Raw genomic sequence first — 20,984 nt, forward strand, 5'->3', positions numbered from 1 at the left:
TCAAAAACATCAGTTATTCAATAACATAAAATATTTGTAATTATAATAATAATGTTATTACTTCTTATAGGTAGGTAGATATTTGAGGTACTCACTTTTTTGCTCTGTGATGACATTAACAAGTATTTTGAATCCTTAGAAAATGAAACGAAAGCATGGCCGCTTAAGTTGAACTGAAAAAAAAAATAGAATAGGTATATTGATTGCATCTCATATTGCTCTACTAAGATAAAGAAACAATATTAGTAGAAAGTAGGTATGTGAAATTAATTTTAATGACTCGTCCGACTCCCCGAAATGTTATGCTGGCTTCTGACGGTCCGTGGTGTCACGGACCGCGCCACGAGAGCTCGCGCCAACGTGCCGTAGCTCGTAGGGCGGGCTCACGTATGGACTGGTAGCGCGAGCTTGCCCGGCTTGACTCGTGTTATCACGGGCCGTAGGAAGCCGCTTTAATAATAGCCTATTCATTGCATTGGCCACACTGAACAAAATTTATCTACAGATTATTTAAACAACAAAGAAAGTAAAGTAAAACTATACAGACAGAACAATCTAAAAAAATTAAGACATTTAAAAGGAAAGTAGACACACAAATGCTTGTTAATAATAAATAAATCTACAATTGAACAAAAAAAAATTCGTCATTCAAAGTTACCGTAATAGAGTTATTTCCTATCTGAAAACAAATTACTTTTACTTTATTTTTAAGCTCGTTTTAACTGTTTGTATAATCAAAAAATTCACAAAATTAATTACAAATTTCTTACCAACTCATCAGTATCTAACAAAGTGATAAATTTGTTGATGCTGGCATCAAACTTTTTTATTCCTCCGGCAGGATCGAATGTAATATACTCAGTATCTGTAATCAAAGTAAAATAGAAGACGTTTATAATACATAAACGTCACCTACATTTTTTTGCTTTCAGTAACATAAATATAGAACAGACTTTCGGGGTCTACGCGTTGTAAATAACATTACGTACAATGCGTACGTTGTTGGAAGTGGGACCGTTGCGAATATCATCATTCGCTTCCGCATCCACGAATAACCGGCATAAATTAAAATATCCGCATCCGTATCTGTCTCCGGATTGATCGATGATGATGTTCATTGCGAATATTCGCGTCGTGACATTATCTAAAGGGAATAACGGCGCGCTGGAATAATTTACAAACGATCTAGAATTTGATAATAACAACGCACACACTCCACATAGCCCCGCACTAGGGAAACCTTGTGTTGCGGGTGCCATGGACACTCACATAGACAACCACAAATTACACCCAAACTCACGAGAGAAATAAATGTAGGCCACACAAATATTTCTCCCGGTCCGGGAATCGAATCTGGGACCTCTGCATGGTAACCGTTCGGCCACGAAGGCAGTTAAAATATAAAATAATATATATTTATATAATATATATTTATATAATAATAAAATTCCAGTATGATTAAGCTAGGCAGATTGATTGATTTTTTGTTAATAAATGTCACATAATTGTTAAAAAGCTGTTTCATGTAAATTCAATAAGGATATGTGCATCAGGATCTACTATTTTAAACAAAAAATCTGCATCCGTATCCACTGATGTACAAAAGTCCTGCATCATCGACAACCCTGATAGGAACATTTACAATATTCTTGATACTAAAATGTTTGATAGACCTCCTGCAAAGTACGAAATTGTTTTAGTTTTTATTTTATCGTTACTACAGTACTAAAAAACGTGCAAAAAGTAACATTTAAAAAACCTCATTAGATCATTTACATACAAAATTTTCACATTTAAAAAATATTTGAAATATGCTCTTCGAAAGTTCTTATGACAACCACTTAGACTTACGCAGAAATAAAAATACTTTTAGTAATAGGGTCTATTAGTAGAGTCTATATTTATGTTACTGATAAGAAAAAAAGTACAACAAAATTGCTAGAGAGACATGAAAGTCACTCAATTTACAAGATAAACACAGGTTCACAGTTCATGAAGTTTTACTCATAAGAAAATACTCATAAATTTATGAACTGCATATCTTCCTAGATTTTGATAGACTAGTATTTCGACTCTAAAAACTAGAATAATAAAGAAATTTATGACCTGTAACCGTTGAATACATGTAATGAGTAAAATACCAAAGTTCATATCTCGAGCTGAATACTGAAGAAAATATCAACATAGACTGGTGCTTTTGAAATCCAATTGTATATATATCTCAAATTGTAGTAGACGTCGTACAACAATTTAAACCATTTATTTATAAAATAATTAAACTTCGTTAAACTAATCAGATTATGTTTAGTACTCAAGTGTCGCAATAAAATGCTAATAAATATATTATGAATTTAGTATATATTCGACGGTCTTGGAGAATAAATTAATAAAAGAGAGTTAAGTACTCTTTGTTCCTGGAGGTAGATCACAACCCTAACGACGAAAATTGTATACGGAATGTGCGGAAAGATACTTAGTCTATATTACAACCTAAATTATGGTGAATTTAGTAACTTAGAATAGTAATAAATTTAAGTTGCTATGTGATTAGACAACATACCTGATGTCCAGTCTACAGAGATTCTTTCAGGGTAAAAGTCTGGCTTCAACGGAATCAGCTCTTCGAGAGTGAACGTTTTCAGGTTTTGAGGTGATGACTCCGTGTGATACCCGAGAAGCACTAGCACCAGTATGGCATTGTGAATCTTCTGAAAAATAATCGCTATATGTTATAATCTATATGCCATAAGTGACCGATTTAAAAAACATATATTCTTCGCTCATTTGTCCGATTAAGAAAACCCATGTAAGTTAACAAAGCTAGGATTTCAGGTTTTACATTGGTCTCCCTATAGCTCTGTTAACATCTACATCTTGTATAATGCCATTGTACCATTTATAAACTATTGAGAGAAGTAAATAAACTTCATATTACACAATTTTCGGTAAAATCATAAGCATATTATCTTTACCTCATGAGTAAGGTAAAAAATTTAACACAAATTTCCAATCGGGAGCATGCAACTGTATTAAGTTATCCAACCAATAAGCTAGAAATGTATCATTCATCATAAGTTCATGGAAATGGTATAAAAAAACCTTGTCAAAGACATTAACGTTATTCATATTATCGTATCACATAAAGTACTTAGTCTCAGATTATAGAAGTCTAGGTGACGACAATGAAATATTACAGAGTAGTAAAATTAACTTTGGTGACACAATTTTTTTTATAATACTAAGTGACGGGACGAACTAGTCGTATGACTGGAGGTGAGGTGAGTGACACACCTGTAGCTAACAGTTGCAATCCCATCAGAGCTTTAAATCACAAAGATCTGATGGGCATTGTCCTTGTGCCCGACTCCCTGAGACATAAGTTGACAAGTCCCATGTGCCTGTAATTTCACCATCACACTTAACGTTCGAAACAGGAATGCAATAATGTTCATATTACTGCTTGGAGGCAGAAATAGGTAAGGTGGTACTTCCCTGAACGAACTCTGTCACAAGAAGCTCTACTGCAACTAAACACTAGCCGGTTCCTTCCTTCAGAGTAGTTAGCCACTGACTCAAAAGTGAAGGTCAGGGATGGGGAAGATTATTTTGTAAATAAATAGTGTTTTATTACATTATTATTCCAAGTACCAAGTAGGTATGTATTTATAGGGCAATGTAACCTGAGTATAAACAAATAAATTAGGGGCCAGAATAAATAAGAAATTTTACAGGGGGCCGGAAATGTAAAAAATGCATTTTCTTTTGAAATGTGTTTTATAGTGAAGTGTTATGTTATTCTGCGTGAATATTAACATATACATATGTTATATTTTGTTGTGTCAACGAGGATATAAAAATATACATCCGCGGGCGCGACGGAAGGTCTTTGTGGACTGGAGTTGGCTATTGGGCCGAACTTTGCCGAACGCGGGTCTAGGCCAATGCATATTCTACCATGATAATAGAACGTAGGTAACTTCGAATGATATTAATGTTGTGTACATATTTCATAACCCTTGGTTTTATGAGATCAATTCATTATTTTATAATGTTCAAAAATCGTACTCAATAGGAAAGTAGGTAATTAAATTTGCAAGTCTAATTCACAACGCAGAAATATTACGCTATAAAATGCTTAAAAATACACCGAAACAATAAAAGAATCACGGCAGTTACAAAATACAGGGCGTGACAAAAGGCGCAATTTATTTCCACTGATAAGTAGTCTCCAATGTATTCCGTAGTATTCCGCAAACAAGAGGGAGTCACTAGTTGAAGCATTCTCGTACTCACTTCTTTCATATTTAATCAGAAGGTCTTGGTATGCTTGACGTTTTCAGACGAAAAGAATGCTACCGCCTTCTTCATCCCTTAAATTCCAAAAAATGGGGTAATATGATGTACATGCAAAAGATTTCAACGAGGACATATTGTCAAGGTACATTGACACAAGTAGCAGATATTATCGGTAGTGTCACTGTTTTTCTATAGTTATCCTTTTCACTATTTTTAAAGAAAAATGATTCGAGTTTCGACATAATTAAAGGTTACAAATAGTAATAAAAACAAATGATAGTTGTTCGTAGTAAACTCGATGGCTGATCAGTGTTATGCCAAATGTATCTGATTTTTAAATCAGTACTAGATAATATTAGGGGTTAAAGTATGAAATTGCCGTTTTATTGCAATAGGTTCTTTGAATTTTCATAGAATCTTCATGGTTTGAGGTTTTCGAATGAAACTTTTTTCAAATGGTTTCTGTGATTTTTTTTTTTTTAATTTGAAACATTTGAATATCGACTTTCAATTGTTTTTGTTATTCAATTTAGACAAGAAAGATGGATACTGCGAAAATTCGAGTGATTTTTGAATACGAGTTCCGACGCGGAACTAACGCGGCACAAACAGCCCGCAATATCAATGCTGCGTTTGGAGAGGGGTCTACTAATGAACGCACCGTGCGATTTTGGTTTAAACGCTTTCGTGATGGAAATTTCGACTTAAAGAACGAGCCACGAGGAAGACCGCCCACACAGGTGAATAACGATGAATTAAGAGAGATAGTGGAAGTCGATCCTAGTCAAACTACCCAGGAATTAGCGGCATGGTTTAACGTTACCTTACCCACAATATTGACTCACTTGCGTCAAACCAATAAAATAAAAAAATACGAAAAATGGGTGCCTCATGATTTGACTGATCTGCAGAAAGAAACGCGTGTTGAAACTTGTGTTGCCTTGTTGAACCGGTACAGAAATGAAGGAATATTGGATCGAATTGTAACATGTGATGAAAAGTGGATTCTTTATGATAACCGGAAAAGAAAAATGCAATGGCTGACCCCAGGTCAAATGCCACAACAGTGTCCTAAAGCAAAACTTACCAATAAAAAGGTAATGGTAACTGTTTGGTGGTCTCAGCATGGTGTTATTCACTATAGTTTTCTCCGATCTGGTCAAGCAATAACGGCAGATGTCTATTGTGCCGAACTCCGAACCATGTTGACAAAACTAGCAGTAAAACAGCCCCGACTCATGAATCGATCTTCACCATTATTGCTCCACGACAACGCGAGACCTCACACAGCACGAGAAACCATTTTGACCCTTCAGGAACTGCAGTTAGAAACCATTCGTCATCCTCCGTATTCACCAGACCTTGCTCCAACGGACTACCATTTTTTTCGTGATTTGGACAATTATCTACGTGACAAGAAGTTTTCTTCCCAGGAGGCAGTACAAAATGCTTTCACACAGTTTGTGCAGTCTAGATCGTCGGAGTTCTATCGCAAAGGCATTAATAACCTTCCCATTAGATGGCAGCAATGTATAGATAATAATGGCAACTATTTTGATTAAATAAATTTGTTAAAAATTAAAAAAATAAACAATTTAGATTTTCAGTACAAATCGGCAATTTCATACTTTAACCCCTATTATTGTATATCATTGTAGCAAAAAAAATTATCCCTTCTGTTAGGTATCGAATATATTTAATTTAGTAGCAGTAGAGAAAGTGTGAAAGAGCTTGTCCAGGGATGTACTACTACCTTACCTATTTCAGCCGCCAAGCAGTAATGTGACCATTTCTGCGTTCCGGTTTTGAAGGGTAAGGGTGCTGGTGAACGTACAGGCACGTGGGACTTGTCAACTTATGTCTCAGGATGACAGGCGCAGTGGCTGTGCCCATAAGATCTTTGCGATTTAAAGCTCTGAAAGGCACTGCAACTGGACAGGCCTTTAACTTATTACCAGGCACACGACTTGCTCGTCCCGTCACTTGATATTATAAAAAAAAATTTGGCTTTGGAAGAAAAAAGCAATAGAAATGCCTTAAGATTCGATTACAATCAGAACCGCTGTCGCCAAAACTCACACATTCATAATTTGAAACACTATGAAATCTTGATAATTATTGGTCATAGTTTGTAATTTAAAAAGATGTTAGGAATTCTAAACTATATAATGTAATTTAAACTTTACCCCATCGGCATATCGTTGAAAGTTCAATAACTATTATTGCGAGTTACGATGTTTTGATTTTATATTGAAATTTCAATCAATCTGCTGCCATCTAGCGGTCGGTATCTGAATGACGACGACTTTAAGATCTTTACTTCTTCAAAAAAGAAGCGATCATATTGCAGCGGTATAAGGTTTACTTTCGTTTCTTGTAACAAAACATTATTACGATAAACAGAAAATTGAAAATTTATTCAAATTAAATAAGACTTGACTATGATATAAAACATCAGCATAGATGATAATATTACAAGTGAGAGTACTATTTTTGCACTCTAAAGTAGCAAAATAATTCATTTTTCTATGATTTTCGAGGGTTTTCGCGAGATAATTGACACGACCATATCGTACAAAGCGAAAATGGCGAACTGAACTTAATATGTGGAACTTCGCATACTGTTGGCACACATGCCACGCAAACTATGCACCTCTACTATATATTTAATTGTTCGGTGGTTTTGGCTAATGCAAGGTCACTAGAATTCATCCACAATAAAGAATATTAGACCATGAATCTATTTTTTCTTTGTCTAGTCCTTAACAAACAACAGTAGACTATAACACAGGTCAGGTGATCACAAATATAGCTATTTATCAATCTAGAATTAATTTACTTTTCTTATCATTCAAATTATTTTTAATAATTCTCACAAAATGACTAAGCGGTGACACCACCTTATTCGACTACTCATACTTATGTATTAAATTACATTACATATATATACATCAGATATTACACAATCGAATTTTAAAAATCTACATTTTTTTCCTTCAGCCATAATACAATATTGTTTGAGTAGCTATTGTTTAATTAAAAGAGAGGGTTTAAAACATTTTTTCAATAAAGAATATGGCAATAGTTCTTCAACCAATTGCTGATTCGTAAACACAAGAAATGAGATTTGTTTGGAGTGTGTTACCGTGCGTTTGTGAGTGCATTTTATCTTTAAGTAAAAAGCTAGAGATACAGGCAGGATCTGTAAAAATTATTTGCGTTTATTACTTTAGATAATTTTCGTAGTTTTCAAATAAAAAAAAAATGATAGTTTGAATGTAACCTATATACATAAATTTAGCGTCATTGTCTGGATACATATATAAAAAAGAAATATCAATAAAAAATCATTTTTCTGCAGGATCATGAGATGGTTACAATTTTCTGTTTTCTTTGTTTACCTTGTTTACTCAAAAGTACAGGAAAACAGGGACAATTTAAACATTAAAAACGTGACAAATACATTAAATTTAACGAAAATCAAGATGAATGTATTGCAGAACAGTAAAGTGTATTCGCCGAATTGGCAAGATCTAGATACTCGCCCCTTACCTCAGTGGTATGATTCTGCAAAAATTGGCATTTTCGTTCATTGGGGCGTGTATTCTGTGCCAGGTTGTGTAAGTGAGTGGTTCTGGTATTATTGGCGAAATGGTAATTTTTTTGTAATAATCGATTTACTTTATTTGTTAGTTCAAGGGTTATGACAGAGTTCTCACAACGTATTGAATCTAGGCCTATCAGAATTTTGCATACATTACTGGTTATAACTGCTTCCGTGACAGGAGAAATATTTGTATGGCCTACATTTATTTCTCTCATGAGTTTGGGTGTAATTTGTGGTTGTCTATGTGTGTGTCCACGACGCGTTTCCCTAGTGTGGGGCAATGTTAAGTGTGCGCGTTATTGAGTGTGTGCGTTATTATGTGTTTTTATTAAATCAGTGAGTAATAAGTAAGTGCTGTAGAGAGCGTATGTCAGTTCACGTTATTGTGAACTGACATACGATCGAGTTTAATTCTATAAATTAAATTTCCATGTTTGTCCTTTTTTAACCACCTTCAAAGTGGGAGGAGGTCCTCAATTGGGCAGTATTTTTCTTTTTTTTTTATGTTACGCGATCCGACATTTGTGAACCGTTGTTGATGATTCTTATTTTGTTGTGAAGAGGGTACTTCAGTATTGGTCCCATTTAAATTTGAAGAAAATATTCCACCTTTAAGGGTGAAAAACTAGGGGACGAATCCGGTTTCGTGCACTTCCCGGTATCTAATTTCAATAAAACTTGGCAAATAAATGTAACTCCACTAACTGTTGAAATCGGTTTTTTTTAATAAAAAGTATAATTTATTCACAATGCTAAAACACCTTTCTAGTGCAGCGTCAAGAGCACGTAAACCTTGGCACTTAAAACTTATATTCAACTCTATGCCGTTTACAATAAGAACGCTTCAAAGTGTCGCTTAATGTTTTTGACACATTTACTTGACATAATTACTTATTATTGCACTTGTATTTTTCTTTTCTTTTTTATAATACGAAGTGACGCGACGAACAAGTCGTGCACCTGGCCGTAAGCGTCACGCCGGTTCATAATAGTTACAGTGCCACTCAGAGCTTTAAATCGTAAAGATTTTGAGGGCACTGCCACTGCGCCCGTCACCCTGAGACTTAAGTTAACAAGTCCCATGTGCCTGTAATTTCACCAGCACCCTTACCCTTTCAAACCGGTACACAGTAATGCTCACATTACTGCTTGGCGGCAGAAACAGGTAAGGCGGCAGTACTTCCCTGGACGAACTCTTTCTCAAGGAGCTCTACTGCTACTAAAATAATCTAACTGAGGTACAAAAGTTAATATAATTCAAAATTCCCAACTTAGTGTTTCCCCTAGTATAATCACCATAGCACTTACCCAGAAAATTTGTAGATCGGCGATGTAACCAAATGAATGCTATCAGTTTAACTATGTCTACCACTTACGTTTAGGATGAATACCTTAATTAACTTTTGCTGTAAATTAACTGTGTCGAACGAACATGACATCAAATTGTTTTTCAGGTAACAGAGAAATACACGATTTTTTAAAATATTACCGTCATGGATTTACGTATGAAGAATTTGCACAAAACCTCACAGCTAATTCTTTTAACCCCAATAAATGGGCAAAACTTTTCGCAAAATCTGGAGCTAAGTTTGTATCTTTATATAAAATGATTGTTCTGACTTATCGACCCAACAACAATTTGTTGATGTATAAATACGAATAAAGGTCATTGAAACCTTTATTAACGTGCATTTCAGATACGTCGTTCTCACAGCTAAACATCACGACGGGTTTACCTTGTTTCCATCTGGCCGTCCAGGGAACTGGAATTCAGTGGACATAGGGCCTAAAATAGACGTCGTAAAAGCTCTTTCAGAGGCCGTAAGAAGTCACAAGTTGAAATTTGGTATTTACTATTCTTTGTTAGAATGGAACAACACATTGTTCTTAAGCGATATAAAATCACATAATACTACAAATGCTACTACAAATTATATTGAAGACGTACTTTGGCCTGACATCAAACTTTTAATCAACACGTATACGCCCTCCGTGCTATGGGCCGACGGAGACTGGGACGCAAATTATTCCTACTGGAAATCGCCAGAACTTGTAGCCTGGCTCTACAATGAGAGTCCAGTTAAAGATGAGATAGTAGTCAACGACAGGTGGGGCTGGGGTACCAACTGTCAATATGGAGACTTCTTCAACTGTAAAGACAGATTTAATCCTAGTATGCGTAATTTTAATTTTCCTTAAATGTATCACATAAACAAAGTAATACAATACTTTTTTAAGTTGAATTTAAACGTTACTAATGTTTTTTGTATTAGGCACCATCTCAAGAGATTATACTTATGTTATAAATATTCCAGGAACCCTGTTTCCACACAAATGGGAAAATGCGTTCACTATAGACAAGTTATCATGGGGTTTCAGAAGAAATATGAAATCAAGTGAAGTTTTAAGTTTCGAAGAAATATTGGAATATGTTGTGTCGACAGTGAGCTGTGGTGGTAACAAATTAGAAATTGTGTATATAAAGTACTTCTACAAAGTATGTTGATGTGCTCGCTAAGGCCTAGGCCATAGTTTCCCAAAGTGATTCTTAACCCCCAAGATGGGCGCTGAAGAGTCCAAGGAGCCTCGGCAGTAATTGGGGGGCGTTGATTCTGTCCAGGGGGTATTATCGCATTTGAAAAAACTTCAATTATCTATATAAACTACACTACTTTTTCCTTCTGATTTTTGTGTTCAGTTGATGTAAAAAATACATGTTTTCAACATTGACTTACAGTCAATGGTTTTCAATTATTTTTTATGATGGTGGACTTTGAAATTTTTTTATCTTAGCCTAAGTGAATGGTGAGTCAAAAAATTTGGGAACCTATGGCCTAGGCTCCCAAGGCCTAAAATAAAGGACATGAGATTTCTACCCGTATCATAACTAATGTAATTGACATTTTTAGCGATATTGAATTATTCCGCTTTATTCCTCTGATCGTAGATATGTAATCTACGATCAGCGGAGTAAAGTGGATATAAATGGATGGATGGAATAAAGTTGAGTGCAAGAGTGAAGAATACAATAATACGTGAAAGATGTGGCTTGAAAGGGGATGTGGTCACTAGAATAGGGAAAAGAATGTTGAGGTGGTTTGGGCATATAGAGCGGTTGGATGTAAGAAGAATTACCAAACAGATTTATGCGAATGTTTTTTTTTATAATATCAAGTGACGGGACGAACAAGTAGTGCGCCTGATGGTAAGCTACATGCCTGTCCATAATACTTGTTCGTTCGTCACTTAGTATTTATTATAAAAAAAAATTATCGATGTTATCGTTACATTTTAAGATTTCTTCATTAGCTGATGCTTCTTCATTAGCGATTCTTAATTACTGTTCCAATATTTAATATGTTGTTTGAATTTAAAGAAGTTTCTTAAATCTATATATTGATTATCCAAACGACGGCCCCCGTTGTCGAGTGGCTTGCATACCGGTTTACAAATTGTCGTCATTTCTGAAGTCCCGGGTTCATCACTCTTCCAGCTTTTCTATACTGTCTCGGGTCTGGGTGTTTGTGATACCGTCGTCTTCAGATTTCCATAACACAAGTGCTTTAACTACTTATTTTGGGCTCAGAATAATATATATGATGTTGTCTAATTATTAAAAATTAAAAATCATATCAATTTTGTCTTTATTTCCCAAGGAAACGCATTGATCAACGTTGGACCAACAAAAGATGGAGCTATATTGCCTGTATTCCAAAAGAGACTACTAAAGTTGGGCAAATGGCTGGGAATTAATGGCGAAGCCATTTATAACACCTCGCCCTGGCATTTCCAAAAAGACAAACTCAGTAACACAGATGTTTGGTACACTTGCAAAACTGAACGACTCCAGCGATCGAAACTTATGGCGCCTATAGAATCTGACACAATTACATCAATTTATGCCATATTTCTAAAATGGCCCGTCGATGACACATTGAAGTTATATTGTTTGACTCCTTACATAGTTAATGAAAATATTACGATTCAACTTCTAATGCCTGACGGTATCTATTTCCCTGTACCTGTAAGTAATAATAATGTTAATTATTGTGGCAGGCAACCACACTAATTGTCTGGTTTAAAAGTAGGAAATACCTGTACTCTATTATTACCCTGAACAGTGATCGGCAAACCGCGACTCGCGAGTCACATGCGGCATTTTGACCTCTTGAGTGGGGCTCTTCCACTAAATACCGACACCGATGAGTGTACAAAACAAGTGTGAATGGGATACTTGGGAGGGATCAACTTCAGCAAACGTACCTCAATCAAATTGGTAAATTGGTGAAATTACATGCACATGGGACTTATCGAGTCCTTAGGTTTTCGCAATTGTTACACATAGGAAATGAAACTATTTTTCCGGATTTAAATCGCATATATTTGTTTTTTTAACCAACCAACGTTTCGGGCGACTGACTGTTGACTAAGGTGGTAAATTTTCACGACTTTAAGTGTAACTTAACAGCTAAGCGGAGCTTAGCTCGGCTTCAAACTGCTTTTGACGATGAAGCACCATGCAAGACAACTATTTATGGCTGGTTTTCAGAATGCAAATGCGGTCATGTGAATCTCAGTGACAAATTTCGTGATGGTCGCCCGTCCACTACTGTGAACAACAAAAATATCGATGCTGTGCGCCGTACGACCAAACAGACAGGCATGTGACGTACCATGAGATTCGGGCATCTTTATGCATAGGCATGAGTCAAATACAATCAATACTACACAAACATTTGGGTGTGAAAAAGCTGTGCTCTCGGTGGATCCCACACACTTTGACTGAGGTTCAAAAAACGGATCGCGTCACTTGGTGCAATGCCATTCTAACCAGATTCAACGAAGGGTCGTCAAATTTGGTGTGGGACATAACAACAACGTAACAGGTGACGAAACATGGATTCATACGGAAAAATAGTTTCATTTCACATGGGACTTGTCAACTTATGTCTCAGGCTGATGGACGCAGTGACAGTTTGCGATTTATAGCTCTGAGTGGCGCTGCAACTGTTATGGACAGGCGTGTAGCTCACCATGAGGCGCACGATTTGTTCGTCCCGTCACTTGATATTATAAAACAATAAAAAGATCAGATTGAGGATATTCTTAGCAGTTTAGGAGTACCTCAATTAAGTTAACAACAATTTTAGTAGGTACATACAGTTTAAGTTTAAAAAATTGGCTCTCAAATGTTATTCAATCTGTCATACTGTTGATATCTGAGTCTGTAGACAAATGAGTTGGCCGATCACCGATCCAGAACGTCCAAACCAGGGGGTCTACTCTCGACCTCCGTCCGATATCCGTCCGAAACAATTACTGCCAAATAAGCAATTGACCAAATGAAAAAACGCGTGATGGGAATGAAGCTTCATATTTGATACTTGTCTTTTAATTTTGTCGAATATTACTTATTTGACAGTAATTGTTTCGGACGGATGTCAGATCGAGAATAGACCCGCTGAACCATCAGGGGGTCTATTCTCGATCTCCGTAATAAATATATCCGTGATAAAATTCAGTTCCCAAATTGGTAATTCCGAGAATTGAAAACGGGACCTCCTGGTCTTGTACTTATAGAGCGAGAACTGCTAGGCTTTCTGACTCATCTAGTTTACCCACTACAAAATAATGTACATTTATGTTTAAAGTTTTTTAAAAGCCATACACATACATACCTACTATTGTTACAATAGTGGTTTACCTATTTAGTGGTAATCATGCGTAAGAGTTAAATATATATATGGGAATGTTAAATAAAAACACCAAAACCTATGATTTACAGAGTAACATTAGAAATGATGTGACGGAAGTACTCCTCGAGGAAATAAATAAAGATGATGATACCACAGTAACTGCCTGGGTGTTGAAAGTACAAATTACATATACAATGTTATAAGTACGTAAAACACAAATCGCCACATCTCACAGCACGTCATAATTAGATCGAAGATCAATTTATCTAATGATAACAAAAGTGCAACCAGTCGTGAAACTATTTATACTCGTAGTTAACTACCTTGCAATAAAATTTTACTTATTTAGTCTTTTTTTTTAAACAACTAAATATTGAAAGTACAATCTTTTATACTATTAATAAGTATACAGAAAAACTTTATTATTGATTACCACGATCGTGAGGGTTAGTAAAATCAAAGATCATTTTGTCGGATGAAATCAAAAGTGCAATCAATCGTGAAACTACTAGTTATTGTTGAAACAATGTGTAACTTGTTTACGCTTTTGATGTTTATTTTAAACTCGATATTGTAAAAGATTTTACACAATGTTAAAATATTATAGAACTAAAATAGAGTAATCTGCGAGTGTTAGTAAGATCAAAGACTGCTTTTTGTCGAATAAAACTAAAAGTGCAACCCGTCGTAAAACTACTTATTGTTGTCGTTAACTAGCATAAAATAAAATAACTATTACTTGTTTACTTTTTTATATTTCTATAGACAATTAGAAGTATATTTAGGTACAGGTACATCTAGGTACATTTTTATACAACGTTATAATAGCAAAAAAAACTAAATTATCATATCTGAGACCGTTAGTAAGATCGAAGATCAATTTGTCGAATAAAACCAAAAGTGCAACCAGCCGTAAACTACTTCTTGTTGTCGTTAACTAGCTTGAAATAAAATATTATTGTTTACTCTTTTTATGTTTTTTCAAACAACGAGACATTGTAGATACAATGTCTTATAAATGTTATAACAGCATAGAAGATCTAAATTAGCATACGAGTATCTGCGAGTATTAGTAAAATCGAAAATCATTTTGTCGAGTGAAACCAAAAGTGAACCAAAACCAGTCGAAAACTACTTATTGTTGTCGTTAAGCTTAAAATGATATATAACATGTTTTTATACATGTCGTAGTAAACTAAATCTGTGTAATATAAATATCTGTGTAATAGAAAAATTTTACATTTAATATCACTTTCTATAATACTTTCCTCTACAATATACCTAAAACCTGGGTTATCAGTGTTAATACATCCGAAGATCAATCGTAATGAGAAAACTATTTAAGGCTCAACTCACACTGGCGCTGAGTCGAAACGTCGCGTCGCGTTCTGTTTTTAACTACAACGCTTGGCGATACTGATGATGGCTGATAATGTGCTCAAGAGACGCGCGTCGACGCGCGAAGCCGCTCGCCTGCAGTCAAGCGTAGACGCACGTCGACGCCCGTTTCCATATTTGCATAACACAAATTTGTACCTTAATCATGGGAAAATAGAGATGAATATACTATAGGCGAAAAACATGACGCGTCGCGACGCTTCGAATCTGCGCCAGTGTGAGTTGAGCCTATGAGAATGACACCGGTTCACTATCTAAAGCAGTCTTGCCAGATTAAGCGATTTTTCGCCTCTTAGGCTACTTCGTAAAACTATAAATATTTAAATACTTAATAAAATGACTGGGGAATTACAAATTTGATTGGGGATTTTGTGGGGAATGGAGTTGAAAAATAACTCATTTGGGGGTTTGAGTATTTCCCCAATGTCCGGCAGCAAGGAATTGTAGAATTGTTTTCCTTGATTTTTAGGGATGTTATGACTTGGGCGAATATCGGCTGCTTAACACAAAAAAAACTGATCTACAGGCAGTTCAAAGGGTTTTATTTCTATTTGCTATAGAGATTTATTTTTGTTGTTAATTGTATTATAATATTTTATTTACAACTTTACTTTTGTACTAAGAATACATGGTAAATAATCATATTTAATATTTTGAATTTTCCATGCATTCTGAGTGCAGAAGAAAAATTATTATTGCAATTTAAATACAAAAGAGTGAATTTGCAACCTACGGGTCCTCGCCTAGTTGGCCGTCCAAGATATCGTTGGAATGATGGAGACGCCAAAGACCTGAAGAAATTGAATGTGCCCGAATGGTAGCAATTGGCACTAAAATAGCGTACTTTGGTGTCGGAGGCCAAAATGTTTTTCAGTTCGCTGGGCCATCGAAGTAAGTAATTCAAATATAATTGACAACAAATGTAAAATATCTGTGAAGGTTAAGAGCAAATAAACACAAACCCGTTTGAACTAACTTTCGATAGTGAACCGGTGTCATTTATCTTTAATAGTTTTGTAATTATGGCTGTTGTGGCATATTATTTGGTCTATATTATTTCTTGGGTAGGAAATATTCAACAATACCGATAAGAGCTAGGTGCTTAGGTTTTAGGTATGTTGTAGGGGAAAGTATAATAGCAAGAAAAAAACCACTTTTCTAAACTGTATTATAATCCATTTATGTCAATAAACTAATACCCAGCTGCATCCGTTTTCTGGGGTAGTATCGAGAAACAATAAACTACAATTTCGATTTATGCTACCAAGTTCAGCACTCCATGTCTCCATTCTTCCTCACTTACGGTAATTAAAAAACAAATTGTTTTGGAGTGTATTCACACCAAGTTTAGGGTAATAGACTCAGGGATATGAATTTCCTTTAACTCATTGCATTGGTTCACTGAATTGAATAGTATAGAAAAATAAGATTTTATTTTTCTTTATCAGTTTTGAAGAATATTTATATTAAGTTTCAGGTAAATAGATTCGCTTTTATGATACTAAGTGACGAACAAGTCGTGCGCCTCGTGTAAGCGACACACCTGTCTATAGCAGTTACAGTGTCACTCAGAGCTTTGAAAGTGTACAATTCCCATATGCCTGTAATTTCACCAGCGCCTTTACCATTCAATACTGGAACACAGTAATGTTCACTTTACTGCTTGGCGGCATAAAGAGGTACCTAAGGTGGCAGTACTTCCATGGACGAAATCATTTACAAGGAGCCTTCTGGTAGATCTTGCAAATATTATTTCTCCTTTATAGGAATAAACGCAAACTTTGTATATAGCTCGTAGCTGTATTTTTACAAAACCGGAACTTTTATTATTACGTTTATACAACGTAACAGAACTTTTGTTCTAGATCTTCTAAAATTCTAACGATATTTTTTTAACTTCCCATACAATTCCAGCAGTTCCGCTGGTTTGTATGCGACCTTAGCACAATTATGTGAAATGCTTAAAGTGGCAGAACAACAGTTTTGATTATAGAAATACCATATTCAGAGGTTTCGAGTAAAGTAAGTACATATGGATTATCTATGAAACACAACGTGTGAAAAAAACATTGGTACCTTAAACCCGATGTTGCACGCACGTGTAATAAACACAATACAATTTCATTATCATAGGTTAGAAAGAAAAAGAACATAATTTATGTTATTTAATAACCCTCGGCACCTTATAACAGAAATAAATCGTTCCAATCTGGAACACTGTTTGAATGCCTTTTTGTTTCATATGTTTTGCATAAAACCTATAATCTCTACTCGGTATGATAATATATTAAGTGATGTTTCTCATAATGAAGATACATCTGTTACAGTACAATAGACAGGAGCTTCAATCTTTTCTACGTAATTTCTCTATATGAAAATAAGTGACATATACTCTAATCCACATGATCGACTTACAACCTCTTCTTTATTTATTTATTTACGAGTTTATATGGCGTCCAAGCATTGACTTTATTTGTAAGTCAATGCGTCCAAGCAATAAATTTACATTTTATGTAATACTTTTGATGTGGATCATTTCAATACGAGTGTGATTTCAGCAAGGGGAGCACTGAGAGGGTGCCTACTTCTTTGACTCATAGTGACGCTTAATACTGCAGCTGCAGTGATCTTTTGATGTTTTATGTAATAAGTTAGTTGAATTGTGGATCTAGGTCCCTTATTATATTTCTGTTTGTGAGGATCTGTAATTTGCTCTCAGTTGTTAATATTATAATTTAATTTAGTTTTAAGCAGTTGGTCTTCCTTTTAGTAAATAAATGAATAAATGTATTCATGGAAAACCAAATGTTTCAAAATATTTAAAAAACAGGGAAAAAAACATACAGCCAATTAAAGATTTCCGCTTTATTCTTAGTCACATGTCAACGCGAAACCAATAGGCATAAATAATTAATAAATAAATAAAAAACGCATACACACTAATAGCACCGCACTAGGGAAACCCTGTGTCGCGGATGCCATGGCCACACATATAGACAACCACAAATTCCCCAAAATACCCAAAAATACCCAAACTCACGAGAAAAATAAACGTAGGCCATACAAACGTCTGCGTGACAGACCAGGATGGTAATGGCCACCAAGGCATTTGTATTAATGGGATAATTTGGCTAATATGGACTCTCACAGCTTTAAATCGCGCAAAGATCTTAGGGGCACTGTCACTGCGCCCTGAGACATACGTTGACAAGTCCCATATGACTGTAATTTCACCTGCACCCTTACCCTTCCAAACCAATACGAAAAGTCAAAATAAAACTTTTGCAATGATATATTTTTTGTTGCTAACACTACATACATTGAACAATTTATAAAATCAAAGGTAAGTTCACAAGAAGACCAATGAATCCGAAACATGAATGAATCAGCAGTAAACAACCAAGTATGTATAATGTAACTAATGTGATTAACTGCTTTCGTGGCCGAACGGTTACCATGCTCGTCTGAAACGCAGAGGTCTCATGTGCGATTCCCGGGCCGGCAGAAATATTTGTATGGCCTTCATTTATTTCACTCCTTAGTTTGGGTGTAATTTGTGGTGTTCTATGTGTGTGGTCCATAGCACCCGCGACACAGGGTTTCCTTAGTGCTAGGCTATGATAATTTCATTTTTTATTTAATTAAGAATCAAAAATATACAAGAATAACATAGCACAAATTCAAAGAAACCTGCATACCGGGAACATAACATTTTCGTCGTTCTCGACAATGTGACGATTCGATTATAATAGTAACCCTCCTACAGCAGGTGGCAGAGCATTGTTCATTTTGCATGAAAATTATTTGAAGTAACCCTGAACAGCAGCTAAACAAAATCAGCTTCCCAACCAAGGACCTATCATACTGTATCTCAGCATGCGTTAACGTTACAAGGTGTAAGTAAATTGATATACTTTTTCTAAATATGGAATAGGTAAAACCATGCACATTTTAGATATCGTAAGAACGGATACGGAGAATCCGGTTCTCAATATTAAGATTAGGATTAGTTGCATTGACACTTTTATGTCGCAAACTATATGTCACTGAATGGTGTAGATACTTTAGTAGTTTAATATCATAATACGATCAACAGCTAAATATGTTATGACCTTTTTTGTACCGCCCTGTATAAACTGCCGATAATTTAAAAAAATGTAGCGAAGAAGGGAAATTAAATTTTTGCTATACATTACGTACCGCAACAAGAATTGTTAGCGATAACAATTTTTGTTGTTTAAATGTTTCCTTAACATTTTTAAAAAGCACTCAATGGCAATAGGTAATTTATATTATGTATTATTACAGGTATTAATATAGTTTTTTTTTATTTACTAAGATTGCCGATAAACGTTACGCAGTGATATACATAATTTAATGACAACTTAAAAAATACACCGCAACTTGCTATATGTACGCTAATTTCAAAGGCAATCACAAACATATACTTACCATTGTTTTAATATACGACATGTTAGTGGGCTACTGGCAAGTTGCCAAGTCCTGTCCTTCTCAATCCTAAATGAAATTTAAGTGGTCCAATCAGACGCGTGATACAACTCGCCGGGCCTCAACTCGCGCGCGCACAGCCTCGCTAATGCGGTCACCGACTGACTGCCCGCGCCCGTGCGCACAACCACTTCACGCTCACTAACACAGTCACCACGCACTTCACAACAATTAAAACTTCCAAGAGTCAACATCACCCGCCAATTAATACAAACCCGTTTAACTATTAGAAGGTACTGTGTACAGTCAAAATGTCACGGATAGCGAAACGAAGGCACATCCGCACCAGACCGGAAAATACTAGGGCCGTAGAAGTAGGTCAGGGACCTTAGTTACTACTTCTTCCTGATCCGCCTTACAGCAATTAAATCAAAATTCACTTTGTTATTGTTTTTTTTCTTCTGCTTGTCCCAGAGTAGTTGAGTGAGAATTATGATTTATGACATTAATTAAGTCCATCGTACTTTATCGCATCGTGCAAGAAAGTTTTAGTAAATAAACAAATAAAATGCTTGGTTTAGACAGAATCTGAAAAAGAAGCCGTGTTTTTCACAAAATTCGTGCAGCTTTAAATATACATAACATACGTAAAAATTGTTAGAAAAAATCCTAAACAGTACGATACCAACCCTTTTAAATGAATAACAATGAGAGCATCATTGTTTTTAAAGTAAATATCTAATATTGTATTTGTATAAGATACTTCAATTCTCACCATAGCTACCTGTCAACGTTTAACACATTTGGACTTATACTCGGCAGCTTAGATCCATAACGTATGTGCTGACGTAACTATTGCCAAACGGACCAATTTCGTTCGAAAATATGGTCTGTTATACAAGACCTTTCTAACGTATAAAGAGGTAAAAACACTTAACGGTGAGGTCACTATCGGTCAATGACCAAACAATTACAAGATGAGCCGAGACAAACTCAGGGACGTGAACTTTTATGATAAGTTACGGTCGTAATCCTGCGTCACGAAATAGTGTACGCGTAAGTCCGTGGACCAGTAAAGTAATCGTTAAACATTATGTTTCGTAACACACAATAAATTTGCAATAAAAATATCAATATCACATTACGATATGATTCAAACAAGAGTGATAAAGTATCACGTCCGTAAGTCTACATTATGCAATCTCGTACATACGTACCAGCAGCACAAGTTAGCGGATTTGTATAATACCAACAAGATAGTAGCTTTCTGGTGAACATAAACAAACAGGAAAATGAATAAGGAAGATGTGTAGATATTAAAAATGTTTCTTTTTGCATGGTCTGAGAAAAAGGAAATAAGTGCGGAATACTTGATAAAGCCCAGATGCAACTTAGAGAGCTATATTGCAGTAAATTGCTTTCCAGTGAGCATTTTTTATCAACACACGAAATACCGAACTAAATAAAGCAATAGTAGTAGAACGTGCAAAATGTAAGTGCAATGTTGCGAATTTGTTATTTTGAAATTTTCTGCGCTC

General features: G+C 35.4%; 2 protein-coding genes across 4 annotated transcripts in view; one reads left to right on the forward strand and one right to left on the reverse strand.

Annotated features, from left to right (window-relative positions):
• Positions 1–19,575, reverse strand: part of LOC113235252 (venom dipeptidyl peptidase 4-like) — a 35,817-nt gene extending 16,242 nt beyond the window's left edge. Inside the window, exons 1-5 of one of the 3 annotated variants that reach the window (XM_026470893.1) lie at positions 19,450–19,575; positions 2,561–2,708; positions 771–865; positions 659–679; positions 96–173 (exon numbers count right to left, since the gene is read on the reverse strand). In XM_026470893.1, coding sequence (XP_026326678.1) covers positions 96–173; positions 659–679; positions 771–865; positions 2,561–2,708; positions 19,450–19,470 — 363 coding nt within the window. In that variant the 5' untranslated portion in view covers positions 19,471–19,575. The remainder of the gene's footprint in view (positions 1–95; positions 174–658; positions 680–770; positions 866–2,560; positions 2,709–19,449) is intronic. The other 2 variants (XM_026470903.1, XM_026470910.1) reach the window with 2 other exon arrangements.
• LOC113235278 (alpha-L-fucosidase-like) lies at positions 7,662–12,078 on the forward strand. The gene is made up of 5 exons (XM_026470934.1): positions 7,662–7,950; positions 9,358–9,490; positions 9,601–10,076; positions 10,219–10,359; positions 11,560–12,078. The coding sequence occupies exons 1-5, from the start codon at positions 7,662–7,664 to the stop codon at positions 11,970–11,972; spliced, it is 1,452 nt and encodes a 483-aa protein (XP_026326719.1). The 3' UTR covers positions 11,973–12,078.
• Positions 19,576–20,984: the final 1,409 nt, after the last annotated feature.

The sequence above is a fragment of the Hyposmocoma kahamanoa genome, unplaced genomic scaffold (assembly GCF_003589595.1).
Source record: "Hyposmocoma kahamanoa isolate Upper Pololo Valley unplaced genomic scaffold, ASM358959v1 102, whole genome shotgun sequence".
Classification (NCBI taxonomy): Eukaryota; Metazoa; Arthropoda; class Insecta; order Lepidoptera; family Cosmopterigidae; genus Hyposmocoma; species Hyposmocoma kahamanoa.

Bases quoted from the DNA above. Each gene is read 5' to 3' on its own strand.
- LOC113235278 (XM_026470934.1), top strand. From the start codon at position 7,662: ATGAGATGGTTACAATTTTCTGTTTTCTTTGTTTACCTTGTTTACTCA. The intron at 10,077-10,218 runs GTATGCGTAATT...TAAATATTCCAG, and splicing joins TAAAGACAGATTTAATCCTA to GAACCCTGTTTCCACACAAA. The intron at 10,360-11,559 runs GTAACAAATTAG...TTATTTCCCAAG, and splicing joins GTCGACAGTGAGCTGTGGTG to GAAACGCATTGATCAACGTT.